This window comes from Pinus tabuliformis, chromosome 7, assembly GCF_031772625.1.
Source record: "Pinus tabuliformis cultivar Carrire ecotype Pingquan chromosome 7, CPIR1, whole genome shotgun sequence".
In the NCBI taxonomy this organism is placed as follows: domain Eukaryota; kingdom Viridiplantae; phylum Streptophyta; class Pinopsida; order Pinales; family Pinaceae; genus Pinus; species Pinus tabuliformis.
In genome coordinates, this window is record NC_142293.1 from 1,643,761,398 (window position 1) to 1,643,777,664 (window position 16,267).

A 16,267-nucleotide genomic window follows, 5' to 3' on the forward strand; every position below is an offset into this window, starting at 1 on the left:
CTTCAGTCGCACGGACAACTCTCCATCCATGCGACTGGGAGTTAGGATTTCCGTAGTCCAATTCTGACCCCAGTTGCTCGCATGCCAGGCTTTAGGGAGTGATTAGAAAGCTATAGTCATTCGCATGACACATCATTCGTGCGATCGGGACCTAAAAGATGAAATCTCAATCTTCCGAAGATTTCACTCTGTGATCGCAATGTTCGACAGTTCATCATAGGTTTCTGAATCAAGGTTTTGAGTATAAGCATTGTTGGGCTCATTCCATGGATGTTGTAGTTGTTTTGTTGAATAGTTGCATAGATGAAGATATGGATCATTGTACTCTCTTTTATTGAATCCTTTGATGACAATCTACTACGAAGAAGAATTTGAAAGAGTTTTCCCCACAGTGGGTTTTGCCTTGGTCTCCAACCAATCCTAGTGTCTCTATGTGTGAATGCTTTTCTTCTATTGTTCATTTATGTTCCACTGCATTGATGACGATGATATTGTTCTTTCTATATAGTTGCATATGATGTTGAATAATGATGTAAATCTGAATAACATTATGATGTTATGGGGTGAATGTAATGTGTTAATGAAGAAATGCAATTATCAAAGCAAAAAACAATATAGCCCTCAGAAAAAATTAACATGGAATTAAAGTTTGGCTGAAGAAAAGTCATGGAGATCACCCCTATGATGACACCATTGATGGAAGCAAGTGAGGATGAAGGAGACCTAAAAGAATTCTAGGGTTTAAAAGAAACCCTAGGCAATTTGGTTATTACGTTTTATGGATATTATGAAGTTAGGGTTTGCGAGAAACCCTGGTTTATGGCAAAAATTTGAGATATGAAATCTAGAAACGTTAGCATGGTCAAAATAAAGATGTTCAAGCACTTGTGACAAATTTGATGAAGCCCTAGATGGGATAGTCTCTAGTAGGCCTAGTTGTTCATAAAGTTGATTGAAATATTGAAGGTAACTTTGTTATATGGACAATGGGCAGTGATGGCTCTTAAAGGTTGGTTCAAGAGGGAGAGGATCGCCTCTCATTGAAGATAAGTATTTCTTGACTTATGATGCTCCTTTATGTCTTTGCTTTTGTTCTGACTTATAGATATAATTATTGTTTTGATCATTACTTATACTTCCTGCATGTATATTTGAGAATTTGGATGCTTCTAACCTTCTTGATGAGATGTGATAAGAGGATCCTTCTTGAGGATCATTTGAGATGCTGGAAAGAAAAGCTAGAGCTGGAAAAGGTAAAGGGGCACTTGATGAAAAGATGACTAAGTGCTACAAGCTGCTATGTCAAATGAAAATATGCATAGGTATTTGAATACTACAAGGTATATTGTAATGGCTAGGTAAGCCCTAAGGTATGAAGAGAATGTCTCCTTCTCAAATGGTTTATGCATGCGTATGAAAGTAATTTGGATTCACGGTTCTTATGATGAAATGGTGCACTTGGTATTGAACAAGTATACTACTTCTTGATCATGATGAACTTCTTGATTCTATGAAGCTACTTAATGTTGATCTTTGATATAGTGGTATACTTGATGTTTGGCTAACATCTATCATTTTGGATTTTTGGATATCTTAATCCCATAAAGAAGGTTAGCACCTTGATTCTAGTAGATGGTAACTTGACACTACTTGTTTGTGAAAAGCATGGCAGCCATGATGATAGAATTATAACAATGAGATTGATACTCAAGATCTTTTGTTGACCATGGTTATGTTTTGATATGCTTAGTGATTGTGGCATATGGTAAAATTGAATGCCCTAACTTAATGGATTGAATTATGTGACAAAGAAGTAATGCATGTGATCATGATTCTTGAAGTCTACTCCTATTAGCTCTTTGACACTAACCCTTGATGACAGATTGATGTCATGATGAAGTAGCTGATGATAACATAATATAACCATGATGAATATGTGATATGGTCTGACTTTATGATCTAACAGATCTGTTGATGCATGATAGTATTATAGACAGGTTGATGGCATGAATGAAGATGACTGAAGTGGATTCCCATTCAGAGGGAGAACCTCTCCATAAGATCCCTCCTCCTTTTGTCATTTGCATTATATGTATATTCTTTACTGATGAAGTAGGATTTACGAGCAAGAATAGACAATTATCTGACATTGTTGATCTACAGCAAAGTTCTAATCTGAGGAGAGAGAGTTTTCTCTTACTCTAAGCCTCGGTTGCATGAAAGAAAGCCTACAAGTGCGATTGTAGCCTCCCAACCACACAGAAGCAAGCTCAAAGGTGCGACCGAGGCACTGAGATAATTCTGGGTAGATCTGACTACAATCGCTCGCATAACATCTTTAAGGGTGTGACTGTAATCTCCCAACCGCACAGAGGAAGGCCTATGGGTGCAACTATGCTTGCAAGACACAAAAATGAAGTTTTGTGCTTGAAATCAGAAGTTCACCTAAAAGATGTCAGTCCTACAGTCATGAAGCAGACAACAAAAAGTTCTATGAGCAACGAAATTTGAATGACTTACTATAATATGAATATGTACACTGAACCTGTGTTTACAGGTGACTGGGATATGCATATAGATATGTTATTATGATTTAACTATTGAAATTTGTGTTGCAAGAGTTTGACTAGATTTGGTTGATTGATATAGATGAGCAGTTTTGGAGTTTTGACATGATAATGATTTAGAACTTTGATTTGGTGATGAGATATGTCTTGGATTATAGATCTCATTATGATAGCAAATCTGGGAATTGACATGATGAATAATGATTTGACTTGACGATTGATGATTTGCCTTGATAACAATGGTATATGGGCATAATGACCTTCAGTGACTAATATTGATAATGGTTTTGTATTGACCTCATTGTGCTAAGCACAATGGTTGAAGTATTGACAATTATGATTCAGGATGAAGTAATATCACAATAAATGGATGGAACCTGCATGACTTATTCTTGTTGTATGCAATAACTTATATTATGATCATGAGAATGACTTGATGAAGTTTGGGTTGATGTTGTTTAGCAAATGACAACTTGTTGGCATCTATGAAACTGAATTCGTTGGAAATGGCCTGCGTGTCCGAATCCCACGAATCGGACACGATTTGTTGGGGATTCAAATCCCAGAATGGGACACGTCGTGTCCTAACGGGACACGTACGAATCCCGTACGTGTCCCGTTAGGACACAACGTGTCCCGATTTATCTTACTATCTTGTAAGTTGTCTTTCATTTATGAATCATGATTTATCATTTTATGTGACATGTATTTGAATTTTGTATGTATTATGCATGCTAATTGCTATAATGTTACTATTACTAACTTACTTTGTAAACAGTGAAACTAACATCTAGATGATCTATGTTTGAAATCAATGAATTTGTATCATTAATGAGAATTTGTGTAAGAAATATCTAATTTTTAATATATATATATATAACGAATCCTACATGTTATGTTCCGGGGGGTCAACGTGTCTGAATCCGACTCTCGAATCACCGTATCCTACAAATCCCGAATCCCCATGTCAAGTGACTTAGGTTGGCATGACAATAGAAGAAGTCATGACTTGATGAGAGCTCTAACTGTCACCTGGTTTGATATTGTGATGATTTTAATATTGGTTCTAATCTGGCATCTAAACTTTGATAAGTTGACTTAGTTCATTTGATTGTACAACATTAAGCATATTAGTTTGGAAAAGTGTTATGCTTGTAGAGACTATTGTATGAAGCAAGCTCCTCGATCTCGATGTGTCTGCATTAACAGTTATCTGGTGAAGTCATGATGATGTGTTGATCCAAACCTCTACTTCAGAAGTGTTCCAAGGTACGACTTTGACTTTGGTTTTGGTTTTATATATTGATCGTCTACTATTGGCAGGAAATGAGCCTCTGATGATCGAAGTAAAAGAAAGATGGCTTCTGAAGCTCGAAATGATGAATCATGGCATGATGAATCGATTTCTGAAGTTGGGAAAAGATAATCTATATTGTGAAGCTATTGAAGAAGTATTGGAAAGTGGAAATGCAAATCCTTGGACACTCCGATTGAATTTCAAGATGTTGTGAAGAAATATTGTTGAACTCATCTTGGCAACCAACAGTTGATAGAAGCATTGATGTTCCATTTTGAACACCCGTCCGTATATATATATATATGATGTGCATAGAAACTGAATGAGTTCATGATTGAGCCGCTTCACTCACTTAGAGTTGCCATGGAGCACCCTTCAAAATATTTGCATGGGATGATCAATTTTTGATCTAAGATATTCTTCTTATAATATGTGACTGCATGGATGTATTGTTGAAGCTTGGGATTATTATTGATGAGCACATCTAGGTGTTGCCTTAGTATGAGATCCGCCATGATATTTTTGGATGAGAGGTCCATAGATTTACGCACGACCGGGATTGAGCATGATGTTGCTAGCATGGCTAGCTATGAGGCAAGATGAAGAAAGCTTTTTGGAGAGATGTTTGAATGTGACGTGGATACATTGCGATGACAAAGAGTGGGATCTGATTAGCATGATATTTGATTTGATGGCCTGCATAAACAGGAGACAGTTGCTATTGCTACATGATGATCAAGCTAATACCAGAGATGAGTATGATGAGAGCAGCATTGATCGAGGACATTGGGCCAACTCTTCTTCCCCTGTTTGAGCTCCCAGTGTGTGGAATTGAGATAGAGGGCTCCTAGGGATGAGGGAACTCTGGACAATAGGGTATCACCCCTATCTGTTACCCATAGGGTTGGAGATGTTGCTCCCCTATCATCATAGGGTCGAAGATGTTGCTCCCCTATCATCATAGGGTCGAAGATGTCGCTCCCCTATCCGGTCTATGCAAAGTATACCTCATTTGGCATCATACCCATAAGCAGGGCTTGTTGGGAATACCACTCCCCATCTGGCCAACGGGTTGAGATTGCACTTGGGGTGTACAACCCAAGTTGATTATGATGCAGGTGTTCTACCACATGACTACTTAGAGTCATCAATGGGAAGATCGACAGGCAATAGGATTGGGTTGAGATTTGCTCCCCTATATGGTTTCGCGTTGAGAATGAGCTCCCCGATATTATTCCAAGGTTGAGATGTGCTCCTTGTGTGTTTGGATATCCTATTGCTCAATATGGGGTCGTAGTAGTAGCTCCCCCATGAGATTTCGGGTTGAGATTGAGCAATGTGGTTCCAAGTTGAGATGTGCTCCCTGATGGTATGCTCTCTGATGATGATGCAAATCGCAGATTTAGCTCCCCGCCGATATCCCCGGGTAGTAGCCTGCTGGCAGAGATTTTGAGTGTTAGCCCAATGGACAGAGGGTGGTAGACTGAACTCCCCTCCCATGTCAAAATTCTTCTTCTTTTAGATTCGAGAATGTTCAGCACATGAGCAAGGACAATCAAGAGATAAGTAGGAATAAGCAAGAGATGAATCAAGACGAATAGTGATGATACGAGATGATGAGATACTTGACACTGGATAGCATATGATGACAGGATAACATGTTGATTGATGGTCAAATATTGCCAGGTGGAGTTCTCCCTAGTTGAGAGGGAGTGTTAAAATTATGCAAGCATTGAATTCCTCTTTTCAAGAGGACCAAAATCGACCTAAAAGATCACTCAAATTGGATAAGGGAAAGTGTAATTATGAAAAAAAGCCCGCATGTGCATATTTGATAAGGTCAACCCTAAAGCAAAGTGGACCACCTTGGAAGGCTATAAATACAAGTGACCTCTACCTCATTTAGTCACAATGATGAAACACTCTTCTATCTTGGTTTTTGGCTTACACAAGTCTGAGGCTCATTCACAGAGGAATAGGTTCGCTCTGAGGTGAAATTGCAGGGTCTAAAGCTCGCATCTTTGAACTATGGTTTGGGCCTTAGTCGCAGGCACAACTCAGGAAGAAGTCGACTGCAATCGCTCACACAAAAGCTCATCCGTGCAACTAGAGCCTTCCAGTGGCACAGACAACTCTCCATCCATGCGCCTAGGAGTTAGGGTTTCCACAGTTCAGTTCTAACCCCAGTCGCTTGCATGTCAGGCTTAAGGGAGCGACTATGAAGCTATAGTCGCTCGCATGACACCTTCTCCATGTGACCAAGACCTAAAAGATGAAATCTCAATCTTCCGAAGATTTCGCTCTGTGGTCGCAGTGTTCGGCAGTTTATCACAGGTTTCTGAATCAGGGTTTTGAGTATAAGCATTGTTGGGCTCATTCCATGGATGTTGTAGTTGTTTTGTTGAATAGTTGCATAGATGAAGATATGGATCATTGTACTCTCTTTTACTGAATCTTTTGATGACAATCTATTAAGAAGAAGAATTTGAAAGGTTTTCCCCCTTAGTGGGTTTTTCCCTGGTCTCCAACCATTCTTGGTGTCTCTATGTGTGAATGATTTTCTTCTATTGTTCCTTTATGTCTTGTTGCATTGATGATGATGATAATGTTCTTTCTATATAGCTACATATGTTGTTGAATAATGATGTAAATCTGAATAATGTTATGATGTTATGGGGCGAATATAATGTGTTAATGAAGAAATTCAATTATCAAAGCAAAGAACAATATAGCCCTAAGAAAAAATTAACAGTGTTCGCCCTGAGGCCTTCAATCTTATGTAATCAAACTGAGGTATATCGGACGCTTAATCATAAAGAATTGGATCCCTTTTAATACAGTGCATCTTTTATGCTTCTATTACCATTGTTTCTTCTTTTGGATGGGATAATATCACCAGATGTATCAATGTAAAGTTGTAAGCTACCTCTTGTGGAATCGTGGCCTAGTCTGACGTGCCTCGGTCCTTTGAATTAGGCTTTAAGATCTTTGTATCATATATATGAGGTTACTCAGCCTATTGTAATGGACTCCAAGGCTATTTTGGCCTTTGTAATTGGCCTTACTGACCTTTTAGTCTACCAAAATAGATGGTCTAAGGCTACAATTATTTTGAGGAAGTTGAGTTACTTGGTTTTGACTCTTGAGAGACCAATCATTGGACGAAACATCCTTGATTGATTGACGACAATGATGTATTTCGTCTCACGTGTAAAGGGTATATCAATTCTAGGATTTTGACATTTGGATATGAAAATTAGAAATCTAGGTTTGAAAACCCTAGGAAAGCTAAAAAGGCTTGGATAAGAAAGCCTTAGGGTTTATGGACAAAACTTAGATCTGAACCTAGATCAAAGTTTCAGTTGAAAGAAGAAACCCTAACACATGCAAGGAAGGAATGACATCATACTAATGATGAGGGCGAGGTTGATAAAGACGCAAGATGAATGCAAGAAGGCTAAAATCAAGAGGGAGTTGATATTTCCTATGATCCTTAAAAGATAACCGATATCTCTTTTCCTTGATTATTGTTGTTGTTTAACTATTAGCTAGCCTCTTGTCTTTGTTTCTCTTTGTTGGGTTATAATTATTCTTCCATGGCCTCCTAGTGAGGATTGCAAGTAGATAGTGAAGGCTGCCAAAGCTCTGGCAATAGATGGAAGAAGTGGAAGAAGTTAGAATGAAGCAAAGCTTGTGACAAGAGGACTTTCCCAAAATCAGTGATTTGTGTTGAAAGAAATATTACACTAGATGAGATCTGAGCTCAAAGGGAGCAGGCAAATCAACAAGTGTGAAGTATACCTTGATTATGCCGAAGAGAAGTCAATGGTGACTTCCAAATGGATCTACATGATCTAGAATGCAGCAGATGGCAGCATATTCAAGCACAAAGAAGAGTTGAAAATAGAAGGTTCTCCCAGAAAGAGGGAGAAGATCATGACAAGATGTTTTTGTCGCATACACTTTTGTTAGAACTATTATCACTGTTTTGAAAAAAATTGCACCAAGTAGATGCAAAGATCATTTATCTCAATGAAGGAATCAAGGAAGATGAAGTGCACATAGAGCTACCTTAGGACTTTGAGGAAAAGTCTCATGATTGAAGAAGGCTTTGTGCGACCACAAGCAAACATGTTGGGCTTGGCATCCTTGGATTGATGGATATTTGATAAGTATTGGTTGATCTTATAATTTGTTTCTCGCGAAATTAGGACTCATGTGTCAGAGGCAGCAGTTGTGACAGAAATATTTGCTTTTGTAATAGAGGAAGCAATCAAGAAGCCTTGTTTTATCTTCAGAGGTAGTTGACCTCTAAGTTAGATATGACGAGTTGTCTTTGAGATTGTCGAGAAAGCAGCAGTGGCGGAGGGAGCAGCGAAGATTGCCACAACAGAAGTTGTTTCAGAAAGAGCACCCAATTAGGGTAACCAGAAAGTATCCAATCAACTTATGGTTGAGCCAAGGCATAAAGCTCAAGATGCGTTGAAGTACCAGCATGGTACAATTGGTTATGGCACAGTCAGTTATGATTTGAGATATGCCTCAAACAGTGAACTACAGTTGTAGAATTTCACAGATTCAGACTGGGCAGAGAGTGCAGAAGACAGAAAGAGTTCATCAGGTTATTACTTTAGTTTGGGCTCCGTTAAAATTTCTTTGATGAGCAAGAAGCAGACCTCTGTTGCACTCAATACTTCAGAAGCCAATATTGTAGCTTGGATTGGCAAGTTGAGAAGCAGTATGGCTTCAGAAGCTACTTGTAGGATTGTCTTGATCAGGTGCAAGTAACGACCACGATGACATGTCAAAGCACAACAAGATCTAGTACCAAGATGTGGTATAGAAGGAAGTAGGTGTGGCTCCAGTACTATTCTACAATCAAGCATATTGTCCCGATATGAAGTCTATAAGTATACTTTGAGGACAAGCTTGTAGTAATTGAGCATGTCTCTCTCAGCAAGATGAGGTGATGAAATTGCAGCATCAAGGACAAACATTCTCCCTGTGTCAAATAGGACCAGATTAGGGAAAATGGTTCAGTGTATTGATAGCATTAGGGATAGACATTCTCCTATGTCAGCTATGTTCACCAGATTAGGGAGAATGGTGCGGCAGAGGACAATCATTCTTCCTGTGTCAAGTATGTTGACCGGAATTAGGAAGACTGGTCATAGAGGCCTAGAATCACTCAGCTGAGTGGGTGCCTTTTAGCATCAAGCTCATATTACTCTCCAAATAGGTTGAGTGAGCCCAGTTAGCATCATGGCCTAGAATTACTCATGTAAAGTAAGGCATTTCGACTTGGGACCAGATTACTCAAACGAATTGAGTGTGTCCTTAGGGTTTCACCACGAGTCAAAGAGATTGACTAGGATGATGGTGAACCAGGACTAGTCAATATACCATGGGTGAAACGTGCCGATCAAAATCATGGTGACCAGATGATGCTAATGATTTACCATGTCACAGATGTTGACCAGATTATGGTAGTTAGATGATGTTGTCGGTTTACCACATGTCATAGTTGTTGACCAAATTATGGTAACTTGTTGATGTTGTTGGTCTACCACGTGTCACAATTGTTGACAAGATTATGGTAACTTGTTTTACCATGTGCCACAGTTGTTGACCAGATTATGGTAACTGGATCTGTTATAACCTTTTTCTTAGAGAAATTTGTCAACATGAGAACATCTAGATAGTCATTATGAAAACCTCCCTAGCTAAGAGGGAGTGTCAAATTTTTGTAGCTATGGTCAATCTTCATAATTGATATTTTAGTCATTGATGTATTTTATAAAGCATGTTCTTCATGCTATTGTCAAAAAATGAATTTTAAGGCATGTTCTCATGTCCTTGCTAAAAGAGAATTTTTGAATTTTTGAAAATTAAATTTTTGGCTCCAAAGAAGCCAAGTCGGCCCCACTCATAAAGGTACCTATTTGGGCTCCAAAATCACTAAATACATGCTACGTGACTTCCAACACTTGTGCAATATGGATCATCCATCAATCAAGTATTATTTTGTTCATCAAGTAAAGGGGACAAGGAAGAAAGAAGGACGAAGTTGACCAAAAGAAGAAGCTCTCTCTCGCATGTGTGATATTCTCTTTGCTACTATCCTCACACGTGTTGATCTGAAGGAACAAATTTCAAAGGTATGACAAAACTACAGGAACGAAATTCTTGGGTGCAAAAGCAGGCGGAATTTATGCCCTCGTAGATTAAATCAACCAGAGGTCGTTGCCCAGACTTATGACTTGACTAGGAGGCAGTTGGGCCAGGTTTGAGCAAGTCTACTTTGCTAGTCAATTTGACCTTGTGATTTACTAGAAGATCTAGGTGTGTCTCTTGTTGAACTGAGGAATTTCTCTAAGGAAAAGGTTGTTGGGTTTTTCCCCCATGTGGGTTTTCCCAGGGTAAACTCTTGTGCTTCTTGTTTGGTTGTCTCTTTATGATCCTAATGTCTATTGTTGAAGATCTTATGTGTAATTGCTTAAGAATATGAAAGAAGTTAAGGTGAATGTCATTAGAAGTAATTACCAATAGAAAACCTACGAAAAATCAACATTCAAAAGGTTTCAAGAAACATTTATGAGGATGTCATTCTACGAAGAATCAATGTCGAAGTCGAAAATGCCTGTGCTTTGTTGTTGGTCGTGAATGCAATCCAAATGTTTGTCGGAATTGTTGCGTTGGTTGAGGAGATGGCATTATGGGTAGCCCACCACAAAGAGGTTATAACTATGAATGCGGAAATATGAAGCCTCTCCTAAAGGAACAACAACAACTGCTTTATAGCACACAAATTATTGAATGGTCTAAAGATTTGCTCTAAGATAGAAAAATATATATTCATCACAATGAATTCACAATGCTGGTCAAGTTAGCGATCCGATGGAAATAGAGGCAAACAACAATCTAGATCCAATGGATAAGCCCAAGCACATGGAGGACAACCTATTCAGAGAAGTCGAGATCATCCACAACCCTCTGGCATTAATGGGACGGACATTGTGGACATAAAACAATTAAAAATCATGCCTCTCAAGGGCACCATGGTGAACAAGGTCTTTTAGTGTAATTAGAAAGACAAGAAAGGGGAAAAAGCCCAAGGCCCTGGTTTGAATCTACAGAGAGGGTGTAGATTTGTTCTTCAACGGGATTTGAACATTCGTGTGCATGTTGAGGCTCGGGCATGGACCACATCCGCTGGGTTGATTCCCCAAGGAGGGCCATATTTAGGAGTTTCTCAATGCAGGGACATTATCGGTGCCTTATGTGAGGTGTCCCACTTGAGAGAAAGATAGTGGTGTTTCTTGCTATGAGTAGTGACGGAAGTTACACATAATTTTTTTTGGGGACCATGTTTTTTTTATGTTGGTGCTTCAAATCAAAGTAATGATCAAAGTGAGAAGATGGAAGTCGGGATAGCAACAATGAAAAAAAAAATTATAAAGGAGTTAAAAATATTTAAATGTAAATGGGCATATGACTATAATACTAGGTTAGGCATGTGCACCTCTGATAAGTTATTAATAAAGTCTAGTCGTAGATCTAGGTGATAGGGGGAGCATGCCAGATTCTCAAATACTTTGGATATAAACTTTGAGGGGAGTAGGGCCTAGAGGTGATCAATGATGGGTCACTTGGCGGTTTGGCAGGATTTGGTCAAGGAAACCCTAAGTCAAGTTTATAGGGGGGAATGTTAGGTTAAACTTGACTCGGTAAAAGAGTTAAAGTTGTTTGGTCAATAATGGTGGTCTTGGGCACATGCTTTTGGTTGCCTGTGGTTTTGTGCTCATGGATTGCATATATTGAAGCCTTTAAAAGGCTTCGGGGTACTTCATTATAATGGGCCAGGGAGGTGAGCAGTGAAGACTCACTTGGCTGGCTTGGCCAGGTTTATTGAAGGGACTAATAGATCTGTTAGCTGGTTTTTCCCTTTTTGGGGCTTTCCAGAATAAATATTGTGCTCATGATTTGTTTTTGTTGCTGGTTAATATTTCTCTTGCTTTCTCTATTTTTTACGTGTGTAGTTATGAACATATTATGTGCAAAGTCTTGCTAACCGTATCCATCCTCTCCTACCCAATGAATCTACATGAGTTCTGATTACATCTTTGAATAATGTATCTAAAAAAAGTTTAATTGTGGGTCAGTATCACGTTTTATTTTAGGTACCAACTCCAAACCAAAATTAGCATGGTGCCATGGCCAAACAAAAAGTTAAAAACAATAGTAGTTTACCAAAGGCAACGATCGACCAAAACCATGGTAAGTAACCAAAAAAATGCATATAACACTTGCAACAGAATCTACCTTCACCAACAGTTTTCCAGTTCCCATTATAAATCCTGCATCAGTGTTTCCTATTCCACTTGCAAACTGTCCAAATGCACCAGCATTGCAAGTATGGGAGTCTGTACCAAACAGAACCTGAAAATGAAGCAAACGCAAAAGGCATGAAGAAAATTTCAACCATTGCAAGATTTTCCGAGTACAATGCAAATCCTTGCATATAAAACAGGTGTAAAATGAGTACCTCGCCTGGTCTGCAATGACCTTCTTGAGCAAGAGCAATATGACAAACTCCTTTATAATCTGGATTTGCCTACAGAGATATAAGTAAAGAAGCCAATACATCAAAACTATGTAGTTGAAAAATCTTATTAAAAAACTGCAGTCAATTATGATCCAGAATTGGTCTTATTTTAGTTTGTCTTAGGTCTAGTAAGCTTTTTTGTGGTTTCTGACAAGATTGTCAGCAGTCCTTTTTTATTCAACGTAACAGAACCAGATAAATATTTTGTAAGTCATTGTCCTGTAATGGAAACTTTTTGTGGTTTCTGATACTTTTGTCAGCAGTCCTTTTTTGATATAAGGTTATGGAACCAGATAAAACTTTAAAATTCATTGAATCGAAAGGGTAAACATAACAGGCAAGCCTAGTACCAGGAGAGCTATGTCAAAGACTCCCTGTTCAGAGATAAATGGCAGCGAGCATTTCTGTATATCTGTGACAATACTGTGAATATAAGGTAAAACCCCATTTTCTACCAAAATTATATATATATATATATATATATATAATTCATTGTAAGTGAACCAAACCAGATCAAAACAACGCTGCCAAATTAGGCAATGCCAAAATAGCAGTTTATGACCAAGTCATAACTTATATCCCATGCCAATGTTTAAAGTTTATTGAGATACGGAGAAGGAACACACGAAAGCAAGCTAGAAAATACCCTGAAATCACTGCGATCCGTGATGTCATAAAAATACTTTATGTTTTGCTCAAACGCAAAGTCCCTGATTATATCCACATTCCGATTTGCGCGCTCATCGCTGGTAAAAATATAATGGTCTGGTATTATCACGATCTTTTCTCGATTCCAAACCTGAAAGCAACTCAAGTCAAATAAGAAACCAATATTTCTAAGCACAACGAGAAGACTCCGAGTCAAACAAAAAATCAATATCTTAAAGCACAACGAGAGGAAAAGCACGTAAAATGTTATTATGGTCTTCAGTTCTGCCCCCTGAAAGCCTCAAAAATTGATATAAACCTCTTGCAATCATACTGCAAATAGCAATAAAGACGCGTTCCCAAAACATATGGAAGTATAATACAAAAATTATCGAAGCCAACGGGGCCTTAGTTCACTGGTTGGGTTGACAGAGTTTTATGCTGTCATTATGGTCTTTAATTCTGCCCCTGAATGACTCAGAAATTGAAATGAATCTCTTGCAAACATACCGCAAATAACAATAAGGAAACATTAAAAAACACATTGGATGTATGATCTTAAATTTATTAAAGCCAATGGGACCTTGTTTCACTGGTTTGGTTGACAGAGTTTTATGCTGTTCACCAGAGTTCCAATCTGGCCATGGTCTGGACTTTGTACCATCCAAATGGCATGTTGGGATGAGGGTTGGTGCAAGCCCCAGGTATTTTTAGCAAAATAGATACCTCCCAGAGGCATTTAAGCTTAATGGAGTTCATGTTATACACTTAAGCCCCGTGGTTGAGGCCCCGACCTCCAGACTTCGTTCTCAAAGCAACTTCCAAAGACTATACAAATAAAATATATCAAAAACAAAACAATAGGCCACCCATATAACATGTTTTTGGTAAAATAGATGCCTCTCTCAGAGGCATTTAAGCCCAAAGATTAAAAAAAATCAATGTTATACACCTGAGCGCAAGTTGATACTTATCTCACAAGGTTCATTGAATTTCAATAGTGAGGTTTTAATTTTGGCGAACCGCGAATTTTATAGTCATTGATCAAGTCTATAGATCAAAAATCATAATCTCAAATCACAACTAGAGACTGTAATCTATTTTTGCAATTTCCATGTCCCTGATAACATTTTTTACAGTTTCCATGTCCTTGATAATATTTTTTATATTTATTGATGTTGATTTCTTACTATTTTATCCTATATCTCATTTTAATATGTGTATATATATAGAAAATGTATATAGACAAACCTAATAGTGAACATTATCAAAAAATTCAAACTTGAACCAAACTTAATCATTGTTAAACCAGGACTCGAACCCAAACCATGTGACTTAAGTTGATACCTCGAACTCCATAATTATTTTTTAAAGCAACTTCCAAAGAAACCACAAATAAAACCTATCAGAAATATAAAAACAGGCTACCAATGACATGTTCGGATGAGATTGGGTGCAAGTCCCGGATATTTTAAAACAGATACCTCTCAAAGGCATCTAAGCTGAAAGAAGTTCATGTTATGCAGTCCATCCCCAAGTTGATGCCCCGGACCTCGGACCTCTTTCTCAGAGCAACTAGAAATAAAATCTATCAAATAAAACATAACAATAGACCACTCAAATGGCATGTTAGGATGACGCCAGGTGCAAGTCCCACGTATTTTTAGCAAAACAGATACATGTCTAAAGAAGTTCATGTTGTGCAGTTCAGTCCCCTAGCTGGCCCTGACCCCAGACTTGTTTCCCAAAGCAACTTTCAAATGAACTACAAATACAATCTATCAAAAATGATATTATCAACAGTGACTTGTCAGATCGGTGAATGTTATTGCCCCATCCGGATTCAAGATTCTCAAGTGACATATTATTGGTTGTCCTGATACTCTCTGTCCGCATTTAGTGAAAAAAAAAATTATAACAATACAGTAATGGGGTAAGGAAGGCAAACCTTAGCCTTGGACCCGAACTCTTTCTTGAAAATCCCGATGGTTCCAGGGCCACAGACATCATGGGTCATTAAATTATCAACATTGACCCACACATTTTCCCCAGGAGTCACTTGAGATCTCTCTGCGGCCCTGGCTAGTATCTTTTCTGTCATGGTCATGGCGTGTTTCACCTGTACATTTAAGATTAAAATTTCCAATATGTTAATCTATCAACCTTTGCGAGCTGAGAGTCAGCTGGTCTATAGCACTGCTTCTCTTGAAATCAAGACCGAAAATCAAAGTATCAGAATTTAATGTGTAAGATTTGATGAAGAATGTTGCGTTTTTAAGTGGTGCCGTTATTTGGCTCAAATTATGAAATAAACATCCGTCAAAGGAAAACGGCAATAATTTGTCTATAATGGAAACTCACAGAGCCCGTTGAAGCAGGGGAACGCTGCTGCGGCTGGGGCGGAGCCATTACTGCTCCTACGAACGTCGTCATCCTCTTCTTGTTCTTCCATGCAGCTGTGGCCTTTGAGTTTAAGGGAGTCAGACCAGTTGCCAAGGAGTGATGGATTCCACACTGTGAGCATCATAAGAGAGGCGTATGAGGAGGAGATTTCACGCAAGGAAGGAAAGAAAAATACTAAAAAATACAAAAATGGAGTTAACCTTATGTTTGAGGAGATAAGAGGCTGAAGAGGCTGATGCTGTTGCAGGAGAAGCCATTACCGAGAACGAGAGTTTAGTTGGGCGAGGGAGGCGACTGAGAAGAGCGTAGAATCTTTGAAGATTTTCACTGTGATGCGTGGAACAGAGGGTTTTATGTTGGTACGCACGTTCTCGCTAAGAAAGTGGAAAAAGTGGTCTTTTGCAGTATAATTTATTTTAATCACGGATTTATTGAGAGGAATCAAAATTTCAAACTTCACAAAATATTTACACATTCAGATATTTAATTATCTCTATTGGTAAAAAAAAAAATTTATATTATATTTTTGAATATTTCATTATTATCTATACATTTTCTTTTTATTAATAAATAACTATATTATTTATCTTAATTATTTTTTCTTTTCAAGCATTGAAATATTTTATTAACATAAACATTAATATATACATAATGGAGACAAAGAGTTCATACGGAAAGATATAATATGGATATTTAAACAATTTATTTAAGTTTTATATTGAGATATTTATAAGAGAAATATATATA

General features: G+C 38.1%; 1 protein-coding gene across 1 annotated transcript in view; it reads right to left on the minus strand.

Annotated features, from left to right (window-relative positions):
* The window catches only part of IIL1 (isopropyl malate isomerase large subunit 1), a 173,204-nt gene extending 157,281 nt beyond the window's left edge, over positions 1 to 15,923 (minus strand). Inside the window, exons 1-6 of the mRNA XM_089460207.1 lie at positions 15,721 to 15,923; positions 15,479 to 15,631; positions 15,066 to 15,236; positions 13,116 to 13,268; positions 12,410 to 12,478; positions 12,187 to 12,303 (exon numbers count right to left, since the gene is read on the minus strand). Coding sequence (XP_089316333.1) covers positions 12,187 to 12,303; positions 12,410 to 12,478; positions 13,116 to 13,268; positions 15,066 to 15,236; positions 15,479 to 15,631; positions 15,721 to 15,777 — 720 coding nt within the window. The 5' untranslated portion in view covers positions 15,778 to 15,923. The remainder of the gene's footprint in view (positions 1 to 12,186; positions 12,304 to 12,409; positions 12,479 to 13,115; positions 13,269 to 15,065; positions 15,237 to 15,478; positions 15,632 to 15,720) is intronic.
* Positions 15,924 to 16,267: the final 344 nt, after the last annotated feature.